Here is a 27,981-nt window from a genome sequence, read left to right as displayed (position 1 = left end):
ACTATACAAATTGTCCCAATGCCCCTGAGCGGAGCTGCCTTCCTCTTCCTCGGTTTCTAGCTGTTGGAGGCCTTTGCTCTGTGGTCTGGGCTGTCTGGGCGTGTTTATTTAACTGCTTAGTGTGGTTTTCAGAGAGACGCAGAGACTCTCTCAAATGAATGTTCCACCGGGACCCCGGTTTACTCTCCAGATGGCTCTTCTCTCATAAGCTGCCCCCGGTGTAACATTTTTCTGAGCTGTGATTTTTCTCGCCCCCTCCCTCCTTTCCTGTCTGCTGATTTCTGACACTGGGACTCCTCCCCGAAGGCCTGCAATTGACAGCTGCAGCGAATGCCCTGCTGCCTGCAAGCCCGTCAGGCAGGACTGGCGGAACAAAAGCAGATTGCTACCCCTTTCTCCCTGTGTGGGCTTTTGTGCTTTTCCCCAGCAGCCGCAGCAGGGCTGATCTCGCCGCCTCTCCTCAATGCCGCCTGCATTGGGAAGAGAAGCGGAGCTGTAGCTTCACTGGTCCTAGCTGTGGTCCAGGTAAGTACTTGCCTTGCGGATGAGGGCCCCCTTCTTCCTGAACAAAAGGGATCTCTGTGACACCTGCCATGCGGGCTGTGCGGGGGGGGGGATTGGGAGCAATTGACAACTGGAAGAGGCAAGTGGCCTCTTTGCCCTGTGATTCATGCACATTAGGTAAAGGGGGTGGACAGGGAGTGAGAGGTTTGGGCCAATACCCAGGGGTTCTCTTTGTGCTGGCTGGCAGGAGCCCAGCGGAGCCAGGGTAATGTGGAGGGTTGTTCAGTGACACCCGCAGCTTGGGACTTGGAGATCAGGGCTGGGAGGGGTGGGGGGGTTGTCCGATCCTCAGCCACACACCTGTGCTGTTCATTATACAATGCGATGCCAGGCTGTACAAAGTCCTGGTGCTCGTGTGGGTCACAGCAGTAAGGCGCGCTCTGTGCAGGTGGTTTTCACGGTTTTCTTTGTTTAACTCGGATGAATTACCTCAATCGAAATCAATGTCATTTTCTTTGAGATGCATCACGAAAGGACCCTTTTCTTAGGGACATTCTGGGGCTCGCTTACCCCTGCGTAACTCAACTGACTCTTCTGTTGTTTCAAGCTCTCAGCATCATAGCATCTCGCAGTCATTCATGGCTTTTATCCTCACGAGACCCTGTGAGGTAGAGAAGTGCCGTTATCCCAACTCTACAGAAATTAAGTGAGTGGTCCAAGGTCACCCAGGGTGCAGGAGTTGGGAATTTAACTCAGGTCTCTCAAGTCCCAATCTAGTTCCCTAAACACTAGATCATCCTTCCTCCCTATGTGATACCCTACTGCTGATCTACACTGTTGTAAAAGAAATAAAATCAGGCCACTTTATACCAGAGAGCACAGCATAGTCCAGTGATCAGACAGGAAAGTGGAACAAAACTGTCAAACTTTACAATTTGAATGACCAAAAGCTTCGTAAATGACAGGAGATTTTTTCCATGCTTCACTGACACCTGTACTGCAAAACCCATAAGAGGCGCTTCAAAAATGGCCTTGAAAATGAATCTAAAACCAAGGCATCCTTTTCCCAGATAGTTAATTTTGTTTGTTTAAAAAAATTGGTGAAAATTATTTTAATATGGGATTTTTTTTTCAAAATTATTTCTAGTAGAGACCAGATCTTAATCCATAGTTTTTATCATTGTTAGTTTCAACAGTGCAATACAATAGTCTGAGAGCACTTTAGACCCGTTATCATCCCCTGGACAACGAACTAATACAACTAGCAAGGGAGGCAGTTTAGTGGATAGAGCGCAGGACTGTTGCTCAGGAAACCTGGGTTCTATTTCCTGCTCTGCCACATTGGCCTGATGGGTGACCTTGGGCAAGTCACTTCCTTTCTCTGTGCCTCAGTTTTCCCTTCTGTAAAATGGGGATAATATCAACCTCCTCTATAAAGGACTTTGAGATCAACAGATGAGAGCTAAATAATAATAATAGCCTGGTGCATCCGGTCACCTCTTTCTGTAGTAGCTGGTTCCAGCACAGCAAAGAGCTGCTGATGGAGTTACTGCTTAAGCTCAAGTGCTTTTTGGTGCTGAGGTCCCAGGTGAGAGCCCTGTGGGGTCTGTGTGCTGGTGGCTGTGATTTGGTATAAAGCCACGTAACAAGGCTGGGCCTGAGCTACGCAGTTAACCCCTGCGGGAAGGTTTGGGCCTGGGGGATTGGTTCTGGCCCATCTCTTAGGTCACATGCTGACAGTCCTCATTCCGGCTAGTCAAGCCCCAATTTCAAACGTGGGTGTCTGAATAGGGCACTGAATTCCCATCTTGGACATTAATATCCGTAATTAGGTGCCCAAATGGCCTTTGAAGGGCAGAGCAGAGCAGCCAGCCAGGGGATTTGAGTGCCCTGTTACAGTCCCCATGTTTGGAAACAGGACCTGCAGCACCGAAGAGCCCAGTTAAAGGGGCCCTGGGTGGGGAGGTTGGCTAGAGCTGTTGGAGGATAAAGTGGTTTCTGAATCGCCTCGTCAGGGGCAGGTGCTTGGCATTAGCAAAGAGTCTGTGGGCTCACGCGAGAGGGCGAGAAGGTTGGGTTATTCCTAATGTGAGCCGGAACAATGGGAAACCAGAGCTGCAATTAGCACTGCTCAGGCTGCGGCTTAAGCTTCAAAGGCAATGGGAGACCAATGAAACGTGTAAGAAGAGGATGACAAAAGAGAACAAGGCCCTGACTTTGCACACCCCGGTTACGTCCCTTAAAGGGGGCATTAAACATGATCCACATCTTTATTGCTCTTACCTGTAAGCCTAATAACTGGCGAGATCCCATCTCCTAGAACTGAAAGGGACCTTGAAAGGTCATCGAGTCCAGCCCCCTGCCTTCACTAGCAGGACATAGTATTGATTTTTGCCCCAGATCCCTAAGTGGCCCCCTCAAGGACTGAACTCACAACCCTGGGTTTAGTAGGCCAATGCTCAAACCACTGAGCTATCCCTCCCCTTGCAGTTTGGGTAGGAAGATCTGTATTAACTGTGGAAGAGTGGGACCTCTAGGTCCCCTAGCACTGCTGTCTGTAGATACACCCGTTGAGGACCAGTCCCATGATGTGGGTGCAGCTGCATTTACACCAGTGGAGCTACACTGATTTACACCAGTTGAGGATCTGGTCCCACTGGTGTGTTCGCCAGTGCCGTGTCCGGTCTAGCTTTCCCAGTGGCTTTGTGCCCACAAGTACGTCTGCATTTATGGAAAGAAGAATAAAGAATCGATGGAGGGAAAATGGGAGCTGCTTGGAAAATGGACTATGGTGGGTGAGGGGCTGGGTGTTCTGCATGTGTGAGAGATGGACAGAAGAGAAGCTGGGCGTGGCTGGTCAGCTCCCCATCAAAAATGAGTCTGGTGATCTCAATCCATTTCCTCCTGGTATCCCCAACCCCTCACCACATTGGTACCTCTGTTGCTAATCTCAGCAGACAGGCCAAGGGAAGTGACCATGGAAACGGGATTTCAGGAGGGATGTTGGAAGACATTGAATCTGGTCTGTGGTTCCAGATGTTTATGTCTTAGAAATTATTGGGAAGGATTTTTTTTTTTTTTTAAATCTCCCTCTGTAATCCTAGTAGCTCCTCTTTGCTGCATAATGAGCCAAGTTCGTCCCATGATGTATCTCCACTGAAGGCATGTGGTCACACCATGACCCTAGGCCCTTCTGTATTCCCACCCTACATGCTACTGCAAGAATATTTCTACAAAATAGGCCTTGTGAGGTGACCTATGAAAGCTAATAGCTCATTGGTTATTAATATTATTGTAAAATGCCTATGTTACCGTTGTGTGAGGTCACGAATTCTCTCTGTATGATGCTACTAAAACATGTTTAAGTAGGGTTACCAGATAGCAACTGTGAAAAAACGGGACGAGAGTGGGGGGGTAATAGGCACCTATATAAGAAAAAATCCCAAAAAACAGGACTGTCCCTTTAAAAACGTGACATCTGGTCACCTATGTTTAAGGCCAGACACCCTAGCCTAGGTAAAGGTGATAAATGGATGTGTCCTAGACCAAGGAATGTGGGTTACCTCAATTTAAATATTGGCAGTAAACCAAGCCAGTGAGCTAAACCAGTGTGTGTGGGGGGTGGGGGACAGAGAGGTTAACCTATTCCTGAACTCAAGAGCCAGAGAATTAACATGACCCCTGCACCCCAGAGAGACACAGGAGACTGTAGTGCTTCAGTGAAGGTGCTACCTACGCCAACAGGAGGAGGTTTTCCTATCAGCTTGGGTAATCTGCTTCCCCCAGAACTGGTAGCTGGGTTGACAGGAGAATTCTCTTGTTGACCTACCGCTGTCTAAACTGGGGATTAGGTCGTCTTAACTCCGTTGCTCAGGGGTGTGGATTTTTCACACCCCTGAGCCAATGTAGCTACACGGACTGCATTGCCGAGTGTAGACCAGGCCAAAAACATTCCTTTGGAGAGATCAGGTCAGAGAGACTCCATCTTTTACTTCACCTGAGAAACCAAAGAAACCAAACCAAAACAAAGATCTCCGTGATGGGTCCCGGCAAGTAAAAGGCTGGCAAGGAGACTCTGGGTGAGAGAAATCCTTTTGAATAAAAACTGTATTATGTGAGATTAAATTCGGCTCTTAGATGCATGTTTTCCCTTCTATTTGCTTTTAACCATCTCTACCTTTTGCTCTTTTACTTGGGATCACTTAATCCACAGTTAATGAACTTGTTTTGCTTTCATTATAAATCATCAGTACAGTGTGTGCGTCTAGAAAGCTGGCAGGTTGGAGTGGCTGCCTGTCTTTGTAAAGGCAGAGAACTGAACCCTTTCTCTGAGACGGTCTGGTGAGAGAGACTGGATTTGGGGGAGAATTCAGGGCTGGAAGGGTACTCAGGTCAGCCTGCAAGGAGGACCCAGGTTGTGAAAGCCAGCGTGAGGCTTGTGGGCTGCTGGCCAGCTGTTCGGTCAGATCTCTGGACCAACGCTGCAGAGCCACAAGACACCCAGGGCTACCAGGCAGACGGTGACCGAACCCCCTTACTGGCCTGGATGACCCCCAAAACATTGCACACACCCCAACCCTCTGCCCCACACCTGAGCCCCTCCCACACCCCAAATCCCTCATCCCCAGCTCCCTTGGGTCGCAGGCATCAACAATGTTCTTCAACTGGGTCCCCAGAAAAAAAGTTTGAAAACCACTGCTCTACAGCATGGGAAACCCAAGTTCGGGTCCTTGCTCTGTTTGAGTCAAGGCAGAGCTTTTCATCCCACATCCCTGAATCAGGCATAGCCGGGATTTGGCCATGGATCACCCACCTCCCAGTGCCCTAACCACCAGCCTCTAGGGTGTGAGAATCTGATGTGTGACCAGAGAACCTTGGGCCCCAAAAAACACTACCCTTGGACTCTGGAAACTCAGGTTCACATCTGAGCTCTCTAACCTTGAGCAAATCACTTAGTGTCTCTCTCTCTCTGGCTCGGTGTCCCACCTGCCCAATGGGAAATGATAACACTGCTCTGCCTCACAGGGGTGTTGTGAGGATAAATACACTAAAGATTATGAGGTGCTATGAGGGCCATATAAACACCATGAATAGACAGTAATTTTCCTTTCCTTTCAATTCTCTACATGTTTTATAGCTGGGGGTTACAAAATTATTCCTGGCTTGTACCTGTGATGGGGTGGACCAGGGCCTTCAAGGCCCCCTTCCAGAGGCCCTGTGGTCCTACCACACCCCACCCCAGGAAAGGAGCAATGAAGGTGGGTCTTCCAGGCCTTCCTAGAGAGGTGGTATGGCCAATCAGAGCCCAGCAGGCTCAGATAAAAGGAGCTGCAGCACCTAAGCTGGTCAGTTCCTGGCTGGGGCCAGAGGAGTAAGGAAGGGGACTCTGCTCTCGCCAGAGGAGCTCAACGGGCTGCATCTACTGGATCTGGGGAGAGAGGACCTGAGAACTGTGACCCTAAAGTAATGGGTGAAAGTCAGGGGGTGAGGTGGGAAAAAGACCAGGGAAAAGCAGTAGCAGCAGTACGTGGCTGGGATGGGACCCGGAGTAGTGTGTGGCCTGGATTCCCCAATGTGGCCCCTGGGGAAGTGACCTGGGCTCCGAGAATGGAACAAGGCTCCCTTAGAAGTCTGAGTGAAAGATGGAATTTAAAGGGCCCAGAGATGCAGCTGAAGACCCTGGTGAGGGCAGGGAGCTTGCTGGACTTTTGCTACCTGGAAGGGGTTCATCCATTTTGACTGTATGACTCGGCTGGAGGACTGAGCCACTGAAGACCTGCCTAATGAGGTTGACAACCTATAGGGGGCACCAGGAGAAAAAAAAGATTGCAGTACCACACCCAGTGACAGGAGGCACTCACAAGAGGTGTGTGTCACGCCCCCCCCCCCAGTACCCTAGTGTATTAGCCCTTCCTTAACATGCTGTTAGTTTGGGATAGTTTTCAACATATTTAATTTCATAGAATCAAAGGCGTATATGTGACCTGGGGACCTCCTGGTGCCCACTGGCAGAGGACACATGGGGTGCGTAGGGTTTAACGGGGGTCCCCTGGGTCACACACATGCACAGTAATTCACCAAAGCATGGCGTGTGATGTCTCTGCACCAGTAGCTCTCTGGCTGTCCTAATCGTTGCGAAATGTATGTACGGATAGTATTGAAGGAGTTACGTATCTATACTGGAAATTATGTTAAGGTCCTGGGATTAAAGCAGGCCACCAGGACGTGACATTCCTCAGGAATGTTTCTTTGAAGCCGGAGGTAAGACACCTAGCTCCGTGTCTGGCCGCTTGCATATTGTTTATTATATGCCTCGCACTGTAGGCCTATTTACATACTGAACCAGTTGCTGAGTACAAAATCTACAAGAAAAAACAGTCAGCAGGGCAGTGTCCTGTTTATCTAAAACAAAGGCTCGTTCTGATCGATCCAGGGGACACCCTGGATCCTCCATCGAAAAGGCAAATTGATTGTGGGTTTGACTCATGAAGGGAGGGTCACAGCCAGCCCGGCTTTAAATTGCTGCAAGGACTTTGGGTGAGCGTTGTCCTGTCAGACACGAGAGTATCTTGTTGATTAAATCGAGGCTCCAGAATGTGTGATGATTTTATTTTACATGTAACCAATTGTTCCCAAAATTTCCACTTAGGCAATCACCCAAATCTATTCTTTGCTTCTATTTGTTTTCACTATAAACATATCTAAGTGCTGTGAGTTGAGTGGAGCGGTGATCTCAGGTGGAACTGGTAAGCTGGGGTGTGCTGCTCCTTTGGGAGCAGCAACTCTGTGAACACTATCAGGGGGTAGCCGTGTTAGTCTGTATCTACAAAAACAAGGAGTCTGGTGGCACCTTAAAGACTAACAGATTTATTTGGGCATAAGTTTTCGTGGGTAAAAACCTCACTTCTTCAGATGCATAGAGTGAAAGTTACAGATGCAGGCATTATATACTGACACATGGAGAGCAGGGAGTTACTTCGCAAGTGGAGAACTAGTGTTGACAGGGCCAATTCAATCAGGGTGGATGTAGTCCACTCCCAATAATGGATGAGGAGGTGTCAATTCCAGGAGAGGAAAAGCTGCTTCTGTAATGAGCCAGCCACTCCCAGTCCCTATTCAAGCCCAGATATCACTTGTCCCATAACCTCAGCCGTACAGAACGCAATGCCATCCACAGCATCAGAAACAACTCTGACATTATCATCAAAGGGGCTGACAAAGGAGGTGCTATAGTCATAATGAACAGGTCGGATTATGAGCAGGAGGCTGCCAGGCAACTCTCCAAGAGCACATTCTACAGGCCACTATCCTCTGATCCCACTGAGGAATACCAAAAGAAACTACACCATCTGCTCAAGAAATTCCCAGCTACAGTACAGGAACAAATCTACATGGACACCCCCCCAGAACCCCGACCAGGGGTATTCTATCTGCTACCCAAGATCCATAAACCCGGAAACCCTGGACGCCCCATCATGTCAGGCATTGGCACTCTTACAGCAGGATTATCTGGCTATTTGGACTCTCTCCTCAGACCCTATGCTACCAGCACTCCCAGCTATCTTCGAGACACCACCGACTTCCTGAGGAAACTACAATGCATTGGTGTTCTTCCTGAAAACATTATCCTGGCCACCATGGATGTAGAAGCACTTTACACCAATATTCCACATGAGGATGGACTACAAGCTGTCAGGAACAGTATCCCTGATGAGGCCACAGCAAGCCTGGTGGCTGAGCTTTGTGACTTTGTCCTCACCCACAATCACTTCAGATTTGGTTACAACTTATACCTGCAAGTCAGTGGCACTGCTATGGGTACCCACATGGCCCCACAGTATGCCAACATTTTTATGGCTGACTTAGAACAATGCTTCCTCAGCTCTCGTCCCCTAGTGCCCCTCCTCTACTTGCGCTACATTGATGACATCTTCATCATATGGACCCACGGAAAGGAGGCCCTTGAAGAATTCCACCTGGACTTCAACAGTTTCCACCCCACCATCAACCTCAGCCTGGACCAGTCCACACAAGAGATCCACTACCTGGACACTACGGTGCAAATAAGTGATGGTCACATAAACACCACCCTATACCGGAAACCTACTGACCGCTATACGTACCTACATGCCTCCAGCTTCCATCCAAGACATATCACATGATCCATTGTCTACAGCCAAGCCCTAAGATACAACCGAATTTGCTCCAACCCCTCAGACAGAGACAAACACCTACAAGATCTTTATCAAGCATTCGTAAAACTACAATACCCACCTGGGGACGTGAGGAAACAGATTGACAGAGCAAGACGGGTACCCAGAAATCACCTACTACAGGACAGGCCCAACAAGGACAATAACAGAACACCACTGGCCATCACATACAGCCCCCAGCTAAAACCTCTCCAGCGCATTATCCACGATCTACAACCTATCCTGGAAAATGATCCTTCACTCTCACAGACCTTGGGAGGCAGGCCAGTCCTCGCTTACAGACAACCCCCCAACCTGAAGCAAATACTCACCAGCAACTACACACCACGCCACAGAAACACCAACCCAGGAACCAATCCCTGTAGCAAACCTCATTGCCTACTCTGTCCCCATATCTATTCTGGCGACACCATCAGAGGACCCAACCACATCAGCCACACCATCAAGGGCTCATTCACCTGCACATCCACTAATGTTATATATGCCATCATGTGCCAGCAATGCCACTCTGCCATGTACATTGGCCAAACCGGACAGTCCCTCCGCAAAAGAATAAATGGATACAAATCGGACATCAGGAATGGTAACATACATAAGCCAGTAAGTGAACACTTGAATCTCCCTGGTCATTCTATTACCGATTTAAAAGTCACTATAATTGAACAAAAAAACTTCAGAAGCAGACTTCAAAGAGAAACAGCAGAACTAAAATTCATTTGCAAATTTAACACCATTAATCTGGGCTTGAATAGGGACTGGGAGTGGCTGGCTCATTACAGAAGCAGCTTTTCCTCTCCTGGAATTGACACCTCCTCATCTGTTATTGGGAGTGGACTACATCCACCCTGATTGAATTGGCCCTGTCAACACTGGTTCTCCACTTGCGAAGTAACTCCCTGCTCTCCATGTGTCAGTATATAATGCCTGCATCTGTAACTTTCAGTCTATGCATCCGAAGAAGTGAGGTTTTTACCCATGAAAGCTTATGCCCAAATAAATCTGTTAGTCTTTAAGGTGCCACCAGACTCCTTGTTGTTTCTGTGAACACTGGGAGTGTCTAGTGGACACAGGGGCTGGATGCTCCAGGGAGATGCTCTGAGGGCTCCAGGGTTGGGATATATCTGTTGCTAACTGGTGAGTGACAGCGGGTCCTGTGTAGGCCTAGAGAAGAGTGCTTGTGTTGCCCATGGCTGGTGGAATCCGGGAACTGACCTGGAGCAGCCACAGACAAGGCCTCCTCATGCATGTGCCACTGCCTTCTATTGTATGCTCAGCTGATCTCTGAGCTACAGGTAAGAGATTTCCTTTCCGCAAAACCATAGGGGTCTGTGCTTTGAGAGTAAGAGGATCTGAATTTTGGCCACTGTTCATTAAAGAACTAAAGCACATGCGTACATCCTGGGGGTTTGGTGGGAGTTAAGCATGTGCTTAAACGTAAGTATGTGGCTCAGGGCTTTGCTGAATCAGGGCCTTAATTCCTGCTGTTGCTATGAAGTTCCTTATGACCTGGTTACACCTGGAAAGTCCTAGGGACCTGCAGGTTTGTTCAATGTTATGATGAGTGCCTGCAACAAAATCTTTTAACTTAAGAGCAATTTTAGCCAATTCTTAATGAGCTGATGTTAGTCACCAATAATTTGACAATTGTTTCATTGTGTTCCTTATTCTGTCCCCTCCACCCCTGTCCTGAAATTAGGATGCATCGGCTGATAAAAGAAGAATCTAGCTACAGAACGAGCAGCCTTGAAAATGCAACTCGAGAGCAGAGCAAAGAAAAGTTGCACATGAAACTCTGCAGTGGGTCCTGCCATGCTGAGCAAATCCTCCAGACTCTGAACTCCTACCGGCAGAGTGGCATCTTCACGGACGTGGTGCTCTTGATTGATGGGCAGGAGTTCCCCTGCCATCGGGCCACCTTGTCAGCCAACAGCACTTACTTCCGGGCCATGTTCGGTGGTAGCCTCAAGGAAGGCCATCAAGACATCATCAACATCCAGAAGATCTCTGCCTCCACCATGAGCCTCCTCCTGGACTATATGTATGGGGGAAACATAGTCATTCAGGAAGACAATGTTGAAGACATCTTAGAGCTATCCAACTTGCTTCAGATCTCCAAGCTCACAGATGCGTGTGTCACCTTTCTTGAAGGCCAGCTTCACCCATGCAACTGCTTGGGCATCCTGAAGTTTGCTGACTCATTCTCCATCATCTCCCTGGCTGAGAAGAGCAAGAGGTTTATGCTAGAAGGCTTCGTGGAGGTGTCATGTCATGAGGAGTTCCTGGAGCTGAGCGTGAAGGAGCTGGTCAAGTATTTGTCAGATGAGCAGCTGGTAGTCCCCAAGGAGGAAGTGGTCTTCGAAGCGGTGATGCGGTGGGTACGGCATGATGTTGCCACCAGGAAAGGAGCTTTGAAAGATCTCCTTGAGCACGTGCGCCTCCCTCTGCTGGATCCCATGTACTTCCTGGAAAAGGTTGAAATGGACGAGCTCATCCAGGACTCCAAGGAGTGCATCCCTTTACTGCACGAAGCACGGAAGTACTATATCCTTGGGAATGAAGTCAGCTCTCTGCGGTCAAGGCCTAGGAGGTAAAAACAGGAAACTGTCTCCTAAAGCTGCATATCTGAGTCACGGATTCCTAGATACTAAGGTCAGAAGGGACCATTGTGATCATCTAGTCTGACCTCCTGTATAACTCAGCCCAAAATATTTCACCAGTATTTACATAGCAGGTGTGAGCAGGGGCCAGCGGAGGTCACTCAGGGTGAAGTGCAAAGAATGGGGCAGACAAACCCCAAAGCTGGTGGATAATTCAATACTTAGATTCACCAAGTCAGCATAGAACAACTTCTTTATTACCACACTGATTATTCAGAAGTCAATAATACAGTTCCCTTAAAGTACCCAGCCTCAGGCCTCCATCCAGGTACCCAAGTCAAATATGATGAAGATTTCTGAAAATCGTATTTCATCATATAAAAGAAAAGGTTCTACCACTCCCAAAGGATCGGATACCTTACCTCCCAGGTTATTGAATATTCCAGCTCTTACCCAAATACACGCTTACAGCCAATTCTTACTAACTAAACTAAAATTTATTCAAAAAGAAAAGAGAGAGAGAGTATGGTTAAAAGGTCAATATACGTACAGACATGAGTTTAATTCTTGAGGTTCAGATACACAGCAGAGATGGTGCTTTGTAGTTACAAAGAGTTCTTTTAGAAATAGTTAATAGGTTATAATCCAATGTCCAATATCATATTCAGGGTGGCAGGAACGCCGCCAGCTTTTCTGCCGCCCTAGGCATCAGAAGGTCCTGCCCCAAAATGCCGCCACTACAGAGGCAGCGGAAGGTCTCGCCGCCGAAATACTGCCGCGGTCGCCGCCCCCAAAATTGTAGCGCCCTAGGTGACCACCTAGGTCGCCTAATGGGTTGCGCCGGCCCTGCAGAGTGGACCAGTCAGCACTGGGATCCCAATCTGGTGGCTTAAGCCTCCCCTGATGAAGCATCAAGCAGATCTGAGATGAACAGGATCAGGACCCAAGGAACTTTTATACAATGTCAAGCCTTCTTTGACACGTTGGAGTCCCTTGGGGAACAATAGGGAATTAGGATGAGTTTGAAGGACGTCCATCGCCGGTACTTAGCTATACAAATTAACATAAGGCCATTTGCTTGTTCCTCCACCATTCACAGATTATTTGCTATACATTTCAAAGAGAGAAGAACACAGCGATAGCCTGTGTTTACAATTCATTTCAATGCTAGGATGTTTTTTTGATCCCTGAATTATCAGAATACAACATAGACAGGGACTGTTGATTCCATTGTTGACCATTACCGACATATATGTAAATACACAAACATTATGTCCCCAAGTGTCTTTAAGGGTTGAATATGAATCATTTATTCTGCAGGATGTTTAACCCTTTCTAGCCATGCATCACAGCAGCGAAAGATGCTTTTCTTCCTTGCAGTAAAGGAATATCATCCAGCCCCAATAGTCCTGGTTCTGAGAAGACTTGTGCATAAGCGTTAGCTAGTGGTGGTGGTTTATTTCAAAGTCCCTAAAATTCACATGAGCTACTTATATGGTTCCTCATGCTAATGCCTTCCTAAATTGCCTTTACTTAAATTGGAAAGGGCTCAAAAAAGAGAGCTACAAGAATGATTGGAAAACATGCCTTTGTGGTGAAACACTAATGAAACTCAGTCTGCTTAGTTTATCCGAGGGAAGGCAAAGAGGTGACTTGATCATGGTCTGCAGGCACGTTGCTGCTAGCTGGGGAAGAGATTTCTGATAGTAGATGGCTCTTTAATCCAGCAGAAAAAGATGAAACCCAATGGCTGGAAGCTGAAGTGAGAAAAATCTGAGTAGAAGAAACACACACAATGTCAACGGTGAGGTTAAATTAACCATTGACACAAGTTGTGGTGGATTCTCCATCACTTGAAGTCTTTTAAAAAAAAATCTAGTCTTGATTTAAAGAGAGGCTCTAGCTCAAACAAAAGTTGAAGGCTTAATGTAGAAGTTACTGGGTGACATTCTCTGGCCCGTTTTATGCAGGAAGTTAGACTATATAATGGTCCCTTCTGATTCTAAAACTTTAACCCGTTGCCAGATACAACTCTTTACTCCACTCTGGCTTCACTTGTACATCTGGAAACGCTTCCCAAAGCAGGCTAATGTTGTTCTCCCCCCTTACCAGAGAAGGCTACTGGAGGTTCACAGTCTCAGAATGAGCTGGCCAAAATTTTTTGGAATTTTGAAATTTCTATGAAAAAATTGGTCCAAAATTTTGAATTCTGGTGGAAAAAGGGCAACACTTTTCCGCACCATTTTTTTTGCAAATTTCCCCTTCTTCCCCCTCGTTTTTCCACTAACTATAGAATGGATCAAAAAAAATCAGAAGTTAAATAAAACGTAAGACCAAGTGTCCATCTTCTGCAATTTCCCTCTTTTGGTTTTCATTAGCTCTAGGCAGTGGGCGGGTGCCACTGTTTATGGACAATCCTTTTGTGTTGTTTTGAGTGGCTTTTAATTTAAGGGACAGACGCCCAAAGCACAGTGTGGGTGCAAGAAATATGACTGGAGAATCCCCCACTCAGTGCTTAGCGTGCTAGGCCATGCTGCTTCCCCAGAGCTGCAGCAGCACGATCAGTTAGGGGCTACTGGAGGAATTGCTGTTTCATGCAGGGTGCCATCAGGCTGTGGAATTTACTGCCACAAGTCGCATGGATTTAAGTCAAATGGATTTAAAAAAGGGGCAGGATCATTCCATGGACAATGATAGCATTGTAATTATATGTGCTGAGTGACAAATAATCAAATCTCATGCCTGAGGGTATCAGCTGCTTTCATAGACTTGTAGGACTGGAAGGGTCCTTGAGAGGTCATCTAGTCCAGTCCCCTGCACTCATGGCAGGACTAAGTATTATTGAGATCCTCCCTGGCAGGTGTTTGTCCAACCTGCTCTTAAAAATCCCCAGTGATGGAGATTCCACAGCCTCCCTGGCAATTTATTCCAGTGCTTAACCACCCTGACAGGAAGTTTTTCCTAAAGTCCAACCTAAACCACCCTTGTTGCAATTTAAGCCCATTGCTTCTTGTCCTATCCCCAGAGGTAAAGGAAAACAATTATTCTCCCTTCTCCTTGGAACAGCCTTTTATGTACTTGAAAACTGTTATCATGTCCTCTCTGTCTTCTCTTCTCCTGACTAAACAAACCTAATTGTTTCAATCGTCCCTCATAGGTCATGTTTTCCAGACCTTTAATCATTTTTGTTGCTCTTCTCTGGACTTTCTCCAATTTGTCCCCATCTTTCTTGAAATGTGGCATTCCAAACTAGATGTAATACTCCAGTTGAGGTCTAATCAGCATGGAGTAGAGCAGAAGAATTACTTCTTGTGTCTTGCTTACAACACTCATGCCAATACAGCCCAGAATTTGATGTTTGCTTTTTTTTGCAACAGTGTTGCAAAAGTAATTTCCCTTTCTGTATGTGTGCAACCGATTTGTTCCATCCTAAGTGGAGTACTTTGCATTTGTCCTTATTGAATTTCATCCTACTTACTTCAGACCATTTCTCCAGATCATTCTGAATTTTAATCCTATCGTCCAAAGCACTTGCGACCCCTCCCTGCTTGGCATTGTCCACAGGGGTCAGGAGGGAGTCCCGCTATCTGATGCATCGCACAGATTGACTGGGAGATTTAGTTTGTTCTGTTTTTCACCAAAGCAGCGAGTATGGGCTGCTGATGGGCAAGGGTCTGATCTGGGATGGCAAACCTTGTGTTCCGTCCAAACTCTCAAGACTGATTGCTGCTGCAGTGTGTTCTGACACTTGTCTACAGGAATCGGCCTGGTTGGAGGCAGGGAATTGAACTCTCAAGTCCTGAGCTACCACCCCAATCATCCTTCCCCTGCCCCTCCGTTAACCAGTTGGCTGGAGTTTCCCTCCTTCCATTTTTATTTTATTGCTAGCTAGTACAGCAGCTGCCGTGTGTCAATTCTAATCTCTTCTGGCAGTGCGTTTGCCATGGGCCAGCTGCCAAGAAAGCTCTGTCTCCTATGGTCACTGGTCTCGCTCCTAAGGCTGGCAGCTTTCTTGGTCATGAGGAACATGACTGTCAGGAGAGGCAATGATCACAGAGTGGGGACTTCAGGTAGCTGGGCCAATCCTGTGGAGAGTTTTGAAGATCACAAGCAACACTTTTAACTTTGACTCTATTTAACAGAAGCTGGACAACGCCTTTGAACTGCACAAACCCATAATAACTCCTGCCCCAGAGAGCTTACAATCTAAATAGTGAAGGTGAACAAAGGGTGGGAGGGGAAATTGAGTGACAGGTGAAGTGACTTGCCCAAGGTCACCCAGAAAGTCAGTGGCAGAGTTGGGAATAGAACCCAGGTCTCCCGACTCTCAATCCAGTGCCATATCCACTAGATAACACTGCCTATCCCAATGGGACTCCTCATGGTAATAGGTATCATAGTGCTTTCTACCAGACAATACGGTAGGAGGATGACGCTTGGAGCACGACAATAGAACAGAAAGTTGGGACTGTTGCTTTAATATTTATCCATGTGTTTCTCATTCTAGGTTCATGGAATTAGCAGAGGTCATAGTAGTTATAGGCGGCTGTGATAAGAAAGGCCTCTTGAAGCTCCCCTTCACTGATATGTACCACCCGAAGAGCAGGCAGTGGACAGCTCTCTCTAGCGTGCCAGGGTACACCAAATCGGAGTTTGCAGCCTGCACCCTAAAGAATGACGTGTATATATCAGGTGAGAAACCCACGCAACAGCCCCGCAGCTACCCTTCCAAGCATTTCTTAGAGAAACGGCTGATTCAGGCGCCGTGCTGCTCTCCTCCCCAGTTGCAGCGTCACCTGGGTCTGTTACCCGTGTGCGTCTAGGACCTATCGCAAAGTATGTTATGCAGGTCTGTGTTTTTCTGCTCTTGTCACACCGTAGTAGTTAGGAGTGTTCCTTGTACTTAGAGTTGGAAATGTAAGTGGCCGAGAATTCATTCCCAATATATCATCTTGGCCATAGGTTCGTAGATGTTAAGGCCAGAAGGACCTTTGTGATCATCTAGTCTGACCGCTATAGAACTTGCCCAAAATAATTCCTAGAGCAGAGCTTTTAGAAAAACATCCAATCTTGGTTTATAAATTGTCAGTGATGGAGAATCCAGCACGTCCCTTGGTAAATTGTTCCAATGGTTAATTACTCTCACTGTTAAAAACTTACACCTTATTTCCAGTCTGAATTTGTCTAGCTTCAATTTCCAGCCACTGGCCCATGTTAGACCTTTCTCTGCTAGATTGAAGAGCCCATTGTTAAATATTTGTTCCCCATGTAGATGCTTAGACTGTTACCTCTTAACCTTCTCTTTGTTTAGCTAAACAGATTGAGCTCCTTGAATCTCACTATTAGGCGTTTTTTCTAATCCTTTAATCGTTCTTGTGGCTCCTCTATGAACCCTCTATTTGTCAACATCCTTCTTGAATTGTGGGCACCAGACCTGGGCACAGGATTCCAGCAGGGGTCACACCAGTGCCAAACACAGAGGTAAAATAACCCCTCTGCTCCTACTCGAGATTCCCCTGTTTATGCATCCCAAGATCACATTCGCTCTTTTCACCACCATGTCACTGCTAATGCTGTATGTGACTCCCCACATCCAGCAACGTTATTCCTCCACACATCCATCGTTAGCCATTCTGGCTGTAGCAACCCGAGAAGATCAGGGCAATCCTGTGCCTACCACGACACACAGACCTCTTCAACCACCCAAGAGCACGCTTGTGGTTGAGGCACCTGTTGTGGGCTTATTTGTCCTGCCCAGATTTCTCTGCAATGTCGATGTGGCATGAAGAATGGTCTGCAGCTGGCAACAGAAACCAGTCTGTTATAACGGACCCGACCCTGCGGGTACCTGGCTTTGATTTACTACGGTGCTCATGGGTCCTTCTGAACCGATTTTTGAATGGGCCTGGGTCAACGTGCAGCCGGCCTTCACTCCTGGGGCCAACGAGAGGACCCTGCATGCGGCTGCGGCCAAAGACCGACAACGTCTCACATTGCTCGTGACTGCTTTTGGACCAGATTGGATGTTGGTCGGAGGGCTCTGCGCTCCGCTGAGGAGGCTGCCGCAAATTGGGTTGGCAAGCTCCGCAGCCGATAAGAACGACCACAGCGTCACACTGGAAGGTCGCATTCTGCTGATTATCCCCGCACCCCCACCATCTGTTTTCGGAGTCCCCACTTCTCAGGATAGTCCCCCATCCTGTAAGGATGGCCAACATTCTTTGAGACTTTTCTTTCTCCTCCTTTTCCACCTTCGGCCTCTACAAGCGAGATCCCTACGTCAGGCACTACATCACTGCATGGTGGTGTCTGTCATTTACATTAAGCTGCCTCAGGACCCCTTGGGTCTGGGTGGCTCTCCCCTTGATGGCCTGGGGCCTCTCTGTCTGTCTTCCAGGAGGGCACATCAACAGCAGCGATGTTTGGGTGCTGAGCTCCCAGCTGAACGTCTGGATCAAAGTTGCCTGTCTGCACAAGGGCAGATGGAGACACAAAATGGCGACTCTTCAGGGCAAGGTACGTACTTCATTCCCCTCAGTCTGCAGTTTGGAGTTATAGACTATCGACCAAACCTAGTAACTGAGGCTTCGGCATAGGTGCTCAACCCCCCTCTGCCCCCGGCCCCCCCCCCACTCTGCCCCGTCCCGACCCCATTCCAACCCCTTCCCCGAAGTCCCCACCCCCACTCCACCCCCTCCCTGCCCCTATCTGACTCCTTCCCCAAATCCCGGCCCCGCCTCTTCCCCACCTCCTCCCCTGAACGCGCCACGTTCCCGCTCCTCCCATCTCCCTCCCAGAGCTTGTTATGCTGTGAAACAGCTGTTTTGCGGTGGCAAGCGCTGGGAGGTAGGCAGAGGAGCGGGGATGCGGCGCGCTCAGGGGAGGAGGCAAGGCGGAGGTGAGGTGGGTTGGGGGGGCAGGGAGGGGGGAGCTTGTCTGTTGGTGAGTGCAGAGCACCCATTAATTTTTCCCCATGGGTGCTCCAGCCCCGGAGCACCCACAGAGTTGGCGCCTATGGGCTTCGGCACTCATTCCTCCTCCCACGGTAACAGCAGATACATAGGAACATGAGACAGGTCCCATGGGAAGAAAATCTAAAGGAATACAGGAGAGCTGGCAGCATAGGCACCGACTCCGTGGGTGCTCCGGGGCTGTGCACCCATGGAAAAAAAATTGTAGGTGTTCAGCATCCCCTGGCGGCCCTGCTAAACACCTCCTCCCCCTCCCCCTAGCACCTCCCACCTGCTGTGGATCAGCTGTTCAGCGGCGTGCAGGAGGCTCTGGGGGTGAGGGTGGGGCACGCTCAGGGGAGGGGCAGAATGTGACAGGAAAAGGCAGAGCAGGGGCAGGAAGAGGTGGGGCTGGGGTGGGGCCTTGGGGGAAGGGCTGGAGTGGGGGCGAGGCCTGGAGCAGAGTGGGGATTGAGACCCCCGGGGAAATGAGGAAGCTAGCACCTGTGTCTGGCAGTCTTTCAAGGAGACAATTTTAAAGGCACAACTGCACGCTGTCCCCCTGGGAGGGGAAGATAGGGAGAATAAGATGACGACATATGACTCCATGAAGAGCTCTTTAATTACTAGAAAGTCACCACAAAGTAGTAACATGGACGAATTGCTCAGGAGGAGTACAAAAGAAAAGCATGAGCTTTTAGGGACAGAATCAGACAGGCTAGGGTACACAGAGAGTTACACCTAGAAAGGGACATAAAAGGAAATAAGAAGTTACTTAAAGCTTCAGTCTTCACTAGTCAGGTTAATGGTGACCAGATACTCCACACAATTAATATTGACAACCAGGGGGAAAGAACGCAAGCCAAAATAGGGAAAGAACGGTTTAACAAATATTTAGATAAATGAACGTATTCAAGTTGACAGGGCCTGATGAAATTCATGCTAGGATGCTTAAGGAATTCGCTAAAGCAATCGCGTAACCATTAGCAATTATCTTTGAGAATTCATGGAGGCCGGGTGAAGTCCCAGAGGACTGGAGAAGAACAAACATAGACGGTATCTTTAAAAGGGGGACCAAAGGCCTTATAGACCAGTCATCCTAACTGTGACACCTAAAAAGGCACTGGAACAAATGATTAAACAATCGATTTGTAAGCACCTAGAGGATAATAGGGTTATAAGAAATAGCCAGCATGGATTTCTCAAGAGTAAATCATGCCAAACCAACCTAATGTCCTTCTTTGACAGGGTTACTGGTCTAGTGGATAGTGGGGAATCAGTAAAATATAAGAATGGCCATACTTTTTTTTTAAATGGAGTTATACCTATCTCATAGAGCTGGAAGGGACCCTGAAAGGTCATCAAGTCCAGCCCCCTGCCTTCATTAGCAGGACCAAGTACTGATTTTGCCCCAGATCCCTAAATGGCCCCCTTAAGGAGGAACTCACAATCCTGGGTTTAGCAGACCAATGCTCAAACCACTGAGCTATCCCTCCCTCTAAGTCAGACCAATAGCCCATCTAGCCTAGCATACTGTCTTCTGACAGTGGCCAATGGCAGATGCCCCAGAGGGAATGAACAGAACAGGTAATCATCAAGTGATCCATCCCCTGTCGCCCATTCCCAGCTTCTGACATATGGAGGTTAGGGGCGCCTGGAGCATGAGGTTGTCTCTCTGATCCTCTTGGCTAATAGCTGTTGATGGACCTATCCTCCATAGATGTGGTATAGCTTGATTTTCGTATGGCTTTTGACACAGCCCCACATGCTGGTCTCATAAACAAACTACAAAATGTGGTTGAGATGAAATTACTATAAGGTGGGTGAGAGACTGGTTGAGAGACTGTACTCAGAGTAGTTATTAAATGCTCACTATCAAACTGAGAGGGCGTATCTACTGGGGTCCTGCAGGGGTCAGTCCTGGGTCCAGTACTAGTCAATATTTTCATTAATGACTTGGATAATGGAGTGGCGGAGAGTATGCTCATAAAGTTTGTGGATGACACCAAACCTGCAGAGCTTGCAAGCACTTGGGATTAGAATTTAAAATGACCTTGACAAACTGGAGAATTGGTCTGAAATCAACAAGATGAAATTCAATAAAGACAAGTGCAAAGTACTTCACTTAAGAAGGAAAAATCAAATGCACCACTACAACATGGGTGATAACTGGCTAGGTAGCGACCGAGCTGAAAAGGATCTGGGCATTATAATGAATCACAAAATAAATGAGCGTGAACAATGTGATGCAGTTGCAAAAAGGGTTAATCTCATTCTGGGGTGTATTAACAGGAGTGTCGTACGTAAGATGTGGGAAGTAATTGTCTCACTCTACTCGGCACTGGTGAGGCCTCAGCTGGAGCGTCTAATTCTTGGTGCCCCACTTTAGGAAAGATGTGGATAAATTGGAGAGTTCAGAGGAGAACAACACAAACGATAAAACGTTTGGAAAACCTGATCTATGAGGAAAGGTTTAAAAACCAAACAAAACTGGGCATGTTTAGTCTTGAGAAAGGAAGACCAAGGAGGGAGCTGACAAGTCTTCGACTATGCTAAGAGATGGTGATCACTCCACTTCCGCTGGAGGCAGGACAAGAAGAAAGGGGATTAATCTGCAGCAAGGGAGATTTAGATTAGATATTAGGAAAATCTTTTCCAACTATGTGGGTAGTTAAACTCTGGATTAGGTTTCTAAGGGAGGTTGTGAAATCCCCACCTTTGGAGGTTTTTAAGACCAGGTTGGACAAACACCTGTCAGGGCTGGTCTAGGTTTACTTGGTTCTGCCTCAGTACAGGATTAGGGGACCTCTCAAGGTCCCTTCCAGCCCGACATTTCTATGATTCTGTGTGCTAGCAGCAGTCACTTCTGTCTCTGTGAGAATACAGCTGGGCTGTAGGAATTCCTTCACTCCTCCTGGCTATATGATATAGGAGAACAGCACAATTCTGCTATCGAAGCCGATGACAAAAATCTCCGTGTTTGATCAGGCGCTTAGTGTTGCTTAAATGGCCTACTATAAAATCTGATACTTGTAACAATAAAATATATAATTGAAGGGTACAGAGCTATGTTGTTAGAAAGCTGGACTCGATCTTTGTGTGCAAAACATGCAGCCCAGAGGTTTAAAAATGGTGCATCCTGTTGCTTACCTTGTGGAGTTTAAGGTGTGGGTGTTTCCTCTGTCCTGGTGCCCCTCAGTCTCACAGTAACAGGGCAGATCACCTCCTGTGTGCTCCCTTGTGGCCAGAGATGGCGCTGTAGCACCCTGCCTCAGTTTCCCCCTCTTCTTCATGGCCCCGTAAGAACGCCAGATAGAAATTCTTCTCCAGGTCATCAGTGCCCTTCCTGGGGGCTGGATTTATTAAATTAACAAAAATTCCAAATAAAAGTGCTCAAAGCCCCATCCTGTCCATGCTCCTGGTTTTCCCACTCAGGGGTGTCCCTTTTCCTTAAAGACTGAGAAATCTCTACCGGAGCCTGCTTCCACCCAGCAGCTGTTGTACTCTGTTCTGATCTCCCCCAATCTCCTAATCCTTGCCCAAGTGTGCTTAGGGAGTAACTAGCATTGGGTGATCCCAGGCCTCTATGGACAAGCCGCTCTGTTCTACCTACACACCTTCCTGCTAATAGTTCACTCTGCACTCTAGCTGTTTGTCTCTTTTCCAGGCCCTAAGACAGCTTTTGCACATGCCCTTACGGGATCGTTATGCCCAGTATCAGGTGTCTGATTCTGTATCCCGGTGCCCCTCCCTCCCGATATGATTTCTGCCGACTGACTCTGCTCCTTCCACGGCAGATCTACGCAGTGGGGGGGTTTGACGGCTTTTACCGCCTGGCCAGCGTGGAATGCTACGATACGTTCTCCAACAGCTGGTCGGCTGTCGCCCCTTTGCTGGAAGCGGTGAGCTCGGCGGCTGCGGTCCCCTGTCTGAACAAGCTCTACGTGATTGGGGGCGCTGTGGATGACAGCGCAAACACAGACAAGGTACCGTGGTGCCAGGGCACGGTGAGGATAAAGGGAAAGCTCAGCGAGTTTGCTTTGGTTGAGACGTCTTGTAAACAAGGAGCGGGAGGGTTTGACTGTTGTTTTCAGGTGCTTTCTCAGTGCCCACTTCTCCAGCTGTGATGTTGCTGACCTATTTGTGGTTGTAGTAGGGGAGAGCTGTCTAGTGGTTAGTGCAGAGGACTGGCTGTCAAGTCGCCTGGGTTTCATTCCTTGCTTATTGTGTGACCTTGGGCAAATCGCTCACTTTTTGTTCATTAGTTTCCCCATCTGTAACAAGGCGATAATATTGACTCTGCCTACCTCATTATTGTTGTTTGGACTGCAGTCGTGCCTAAGATCCCTAGTCATGGACCAGGACCCCATTGTGCCAGGTGCTGTACATAGGGTTACCATCCGTCCATATTTCCCCAGACATGTCCGGCTTTTGCGTCTCTAAATAGCCGTCCAGGAGGAATTGGTAACAAGGTTAAAATGTCCAGGGTTTTTTTCTCCCTTGCCTCTCTCCCTCCCTCCCATGCCGAGTGTGGCTGCTGATGGGCTGCTGGGCCCATTGAGCTGCTCCCATTGGCCTCCAGCAGCCAGAGCCCTCCCCTGCTCCCCCCTCCCTCTCTCTGCAGCCCTGTGTAACACACAAACTGACCCACCAGGCAGCGTGTTTTGCCTACACGTGGAGCCAGAATGGTAAGGGGAGTCCCGGGGGGCAGTCAGGGAGCAGGGGGAGGGTTGGATGGGTCCCCAGCCTCCACCTGCCACCCCCCCCCGCACGTCCACTCCCCGTGGCTCCCCGCTCCCTGCCTGCCTCTCCCTTGCCTGCTTGTACTGCCAGAGCTGGCAGCAACTGCTGTCTGCTGCCCCCAGGTCCTAGCATCCCCCATCCACTAATGGGAAGACAGGTTGCCCTTACCCTGCCCTTCCACACTAGCCCTGAGCCTCTCCAATGCCCCGAGCCTCTCCAATGCCCCAAACCCCTCAGCCCCCTGCACCCTAATCCTCTGCCCCAGCCCTGAGCCCCCTCCTGGAACATGAACCCCTCATCCCCAGCCAGAGCCCTCATCCCCCCACACCCTAATCCTCTGCCCCAGCCCTGAGCCCTCAGCTCCCCGCACCCTAATCCTCTGCTCCATCCCTGAGCCCTCTCCTGCATCATGAACCCCTCATTCTCAGACCCACAGCCCTCACCCCTGCATCCCCTCCTATCCCCAAACTCCCTCCCATACCCCCTCCCCCCTTCCCACACACCCCCTCCTGCCCTCAAACTCCCTCCCAAAGCCTGCACCCCCGCCCTTTGCACCGCCTCCCACCCCAAACTCCATCCCAGAGCCTGCACCCCTCACCCCCTCCTGCACACCCACCCCCTGCCCCACCCCGGAGCCTGCACCCCGCACCCAAACTCTATCCCAGAGCCTGCACCTCTCTTGCACCCTAATCCCCAGCCCAGGACCTGTACCCCAGACCTCCTCCCCCCACCCAAGCCCCCTCCCAGAGCCTTAGGCAGGTCGGGGGGTTGGGTTCTGGGCACCACCAAAATTTCTACAACCCTGCCACCCATGCGAGTGGATAAGGGTCGGGGGAGTCAGGGGACAGATAGGGTCCTAGGGGGGCAGTTAGGGTGGGGGGTTCTCAGCAGGGGGCAGTCAGGGGACAAGAAGCAGGGGGCTTGGGATTCTGAGGTGGGCAGTCAGGGGGTGGGAAGTGGGAGAGAGTGGATGGGGGCGGGGCTAGGGTGGGGCTTCCCCCCCCCCCCCCCCCCCCTCTTCTTTGATTGTGGAAATATGGTAACCCTAGCTGTACAAATACTGAACTGACAGGCCCTGCCGCCCCGAAGCATTTACAATACAGGTTACACCTCATGGGGAGCTCTCTCACAGGCTGGCTCTTTAAGGGGATTTGGACCCAGCCTCATCTATGGCTGATGAGCCACTTTCCCGCAGAGACTGATCCAGTCGGTATCGAAGCCTGCAAGTGGCTAAACTGGAAAGGAGAACTTCAGGAGGGAGGCAGGCTCCTGTGGCAGGCCCTGGAGCTGGGGAGAGACGTGCGAGGGGAGAGGTCTCTGGGCCCCTGCAGAAGACCCCTGGGTCAGGGGGAAAACCAGCTTTATATGGGGAACTGAGGTTGAACTGTTGGATTGTGTCTAAAGAATAGACTGTGCCCTGAAGGATGCACGGGCCTGTGGTGTTAGCCCTCTCGGGGACAGGCCAGCAGCCCGCAGGCTGTGATTGATGAACGTTACAAAGTGTTCTTGTAATAAAATATTAGCATACCTGTGTGAGTGCAGAGATCCGCGGTGCTGTCCGCATACAAAACTAACCCCCATCCAAACCCTATTTCAAATAAACAAGCCCTGCTCTGCCTGTAATACCACAGATGCGTGGGTCCCTCAGGGTAGGTCCACACTGCAATTAAAAACTCACAGCTGGCCAGTGCCGGCTGACTCTGGCTTGCGAGGCTTGGGCTAAGGGGCTGTTTAACTGCAGTGTAGACTCAGGCTGTGGCCCAGGCTCTAGGACCCTGCGAGGTGGGACGATCCCAGAGCCAGAGCCCCTATCTACACTGCAATTAAACAGCCCAAGCCCCGCAAACCCAAGGCAGCTGGCACGGGCCAGCCGTGGGTGTCTAATTGCAGTGTAGACCCACCTACCCGCAGTGGTGTACAGCGGATTATGGGCATGTTCAGAGTGTTTCAGATGATCACACTGCTTATTCCTTGGGGATTATCTGACTGGGGAAGGCCTCTACACACCAGATATGCTGCTCCAGGACTCGCTCGTTAATAGTTGTCATTATATTAATAAGACATACTCAGCACTTTTTATCTTCAGTTCACCTCACAGACATGGAACTAATCTAGTCAGATGCACACATGCCCCTGCGGGAGGCAGGCATTATCCCCATTTTACAGACTGGGCAATTGCGAGGCAGAGGCCTACATTTTCAAATGTCCACTGTCTTTGGGTATTTTATTTTTCAGGGGGCCAACTTGACACTTACAGGCCTGATTTGTTTTCCAAAGGTGCTGAGGGCTCACAGCTCCCTTTGAATTCTTTTGGAGGTGCAGCTGCTCTGTACTTCTGAAAATCGGGCCCCTTAAGGCATCTGGTTGGGCCCCCAAAATTAGTGGATACTTCTGAAATAACTGAAGTCTAAGGGCCACATTTTTAAAGGCATGTAGGCACTTAACTCCCATTGGTTTCGTTGGGAGTTAGGCACCTCAATACCTTTACAAATCTGGGCCTAAGTGACTTGCCTGAAGTCACAGAGTGTATCAGTGTCAGAGCTGAACTGAAACCAGGTGTCCTGACTCCCAAGTCCTGTTCTCTGTCCACTGCACCATGCTCCTTCTACATTTATTCATTTGTTGATAGATGCACAGCAAGGCCTTGACTCAAAGGGACTGTGCCATCAGCGTGTGTTGGGCATAGGCGCTGACTCAGTGGGTGCTTCGGGGCTGAATCACCCAGAGAAAAAAATTGTGGGTGCTCAGTACCCACCAGCCACTGCTGTTCGACAGTAACGCTGATCAGCTGATAGGCAGTGACACCAAACAGCTGTTTGGTGGCTCAGGGAGGGGCTTGGGGGAGGGTGGAGACTAGCGAGTGGGGCCTTGGGGACGAGGCAGGAAGAGGAGCGAGGGCAAGGCCTTTGGGGAAGGGGCAGAATGGGGGCGGGAAGAGGCGGAACGGGGGGGGGGGGGGGGGGGGGGGGGGGGGACCTCAGGGCGGAGCAGCGCCCTTGGGGAAAAGTCAAAATCGGTGCCTATGGTGTTGGGTTTTAGTTACTGGGATTTTGCCTGAGCAGGGACACCACGAGAGTCTGTATTTCAATAGCTGATTTCCTATTTCTCCTCCCAGCTCCAGTGCTATAATCCTGAGGAGAACAAATGGACATTCCTGTCTCCTACCCCCTTCTATCAGAGGTGCATTAATGCTGTCTCCTTGGACAACATGATCTACGTTGTGGGTGGACTCCTGAGTAAAATCTTCTGCTACGATCCCAGAAAAGACACCTGGAGAGAAGTGGCCACTCTCCCAGGACCTCTGGTAAGGAGAAATTTCAGTACGAGGCTCTGAACGTCACCTCATTCTCTAGAATATCCTCTGTGAACATGAGAATCTTTGCAGAAGTTTAAAGACAAGGTGCTAAGAGCTCTGACCCTAATCCAGTAAAAACACTTAAGTACATGCTTAAATTCAAGCATGTAAATAGTCACTGCTCCACACCAGAGCTGGCTGAAATTTTTTGGCAATACATATATTTTATTTTTAAATTAAAAATGGCTTTTTCATCTAGAATGAACATTTTCATTTCGGTAAACATTTTCTGATTTTTTTAAATGGGGGGAGGGAAACTGAATTTTGTTTTTTGGTATAACTATGTAGGTTGCGGTAAAAAAAATTGTTTTTTGAAAAGACAAAAATTCAGATTTGTTTTTCATTTTGGGGGGAAAAGAAAAACCTGAAAATTTTTCATTTAAAATAAATTTAAAAAAAAAGTCAGATTTCTTATGGCTGAAAATGCGGTAAGAAATTTAAAAAAATATGTATTTCTATTCAAACAAACCAAAACCCTGTTGACAGTTTGCATGAGTAAGCCCGAAGTGCAGTGAATTTCCCGTGGAGATGACGGACTGCCTTATTGCACCTCTTGTGAGCATCTGCTAGTTCTGAGAAGCACACTATAGAACAGAAAAGATCACATCACTCGGTTCAGGCAGGACCTCCCATGTTTGCTCTCTAGACATCCATAAAAATCCAAAAGCATTGCCCAGAAACAGCCCTCTTGACCCCCAGGGACTCACAACCTCCAGGCCCCAGACCTCCTGTTTTCTGCTTTCCCCCCTTTCTCTCCCTGCTAGATGTGTGATCTCACAGCTAGACAGGTCTGAGTGGAGTCAGTTGAGACCAGAGCATGATCCCCATTTTGTTCCTTGTTAAACCTCCCCTTTGAGCCTTGTTGTACGAAGCTGGGAGAGATGCCCTCACCTCTCTTTCCTCCCCTCTGCCTGCAGGAGAGCTGTGGGGTGACGGTGTGCGGTGGGAAGATCTACATCCTGGGCGGCCGGGATGAGAATGGGGAAGGCACGGACAAAGCGTTCACCTTTGACCCAGTGACGGGGAACGTGGCACAGCAGCCCCCTCTGCAACGCTGCACCAGTTACCATGGCTGCGTTACCATTCTCCAGCGCATGAGCCGATGACCCTGCCGCTTTCTTCCCCTCCCCAGGAAGAATCCCCCTGGAGAAGGCAGTTACCCTCAGTGCCAAAAAATGACCCTCTGTCCTGTTCGTTACTGTTATGTGCCAGTCTATGTGGAAGAGCAACGTCAAGTGACCAGTGCAGGCATGCTGTGGCTGTGAGGCACCAGCCGGAAGGGAGGTGGGGGTGCGGGTGAGGGGAGTCGCGACTGCAAATATTAAGTCATTGCTGTCATTGTTTTGGTGGAGGTGAATGCTGCTTTGTGCTGGGGCAGGAGGGATGTGGGCAGTGCATAACATACGGGGCAGGGAACACTGCGCTAAGACCAGTAGGTCTCAAGTAAAGCTCGTCAGCAATTTTTGGACAAAACATTCTTATTTTTTTTGTCAGAACCAAAACCGTTGGCAAAACGGCGTCTGATTCGACAGAGTTCCAACTCCGAAAACTTTCGGTTTAAAAAAAAGGAAAGTTCCAGTTGTTCCAGACTAAGTGAATTTTTGCTTGTAAATTTTAGT

General features: G+C 48.9%; 1 protein-coding gene across 1 annotated transcript; it reads left to right on the top strand.

Moving 5' to 3' along the window:
* The first annotated feature begins 361 nt into the window (after positions 1-361).
* KLHL35 (kelch like family member 35) lies at positions 362-27,981 on the top strand. The gene is made up of 7 exons (XM_034759155.1): positions 362-525; positions 10,414-11,304; positions 15,822-16,006; positions 17,712-17,830; positions 22,062-22,250; positions 26,123-26,311; positions 27,280-27,981. The coding sequence occupies exons 2-7, from the start codon at positions 10,415-10,417 to the stop codon at positions 27,466-27,468; spliced, it is 1,761 nt and encodes a 586-aa protein (XP_034615046.1). The 5' UTR covers positions 362-525; position 10,414; the 3' UTR covers positions 27,469-27,981.

Source organism: Trachemys scripta, chromosome 1 (assembly GCF_013100865.1).
Source record: "Trachemys scripta elegans isolate TJP31775 chromosome 1, CAS_Tse_1.0, whole genome shotgun sequence".
Classification (NCBI taxonomy): domain Eukaryota; kingdom Metazoa; phylum Chordata; order Testudines; family Emydidae; genus Trachemys; species Trachemys scripta.
Note: the sequence above shows the minus strand (reverse complement) of the source record. Positions and strands in the feature narration are given on the sequence as shown.

What these genes read in the sequence shown, in the direction of transcription:
- KLHL35 (XM_034759155.1), top strand. Translation starts at nt 10,415, where the DNA reads ATGCATCGGCTGATAAAAGAAGAATCTAGCTACAGAACGAGCAGCCTT. An exon ending in CTGCGGTCAAGGCCTAGGAG is followed by an intron (nt 11,305 to 15,821) that starts GTAAAAACAGGA and finishes TTCTCATTCTAG; the next exon opens with GTTCATGGAATTAGCAGAGG. An exon ending in ACAGCGCAAACACAGACAAG is followed by an intron (nt 22,251 to 26,122) that starts GTACCGTGGTGC and finishes TTCTCCTCCCAG; the next exon opens with CTCCAGTGCTATAATCCTGA.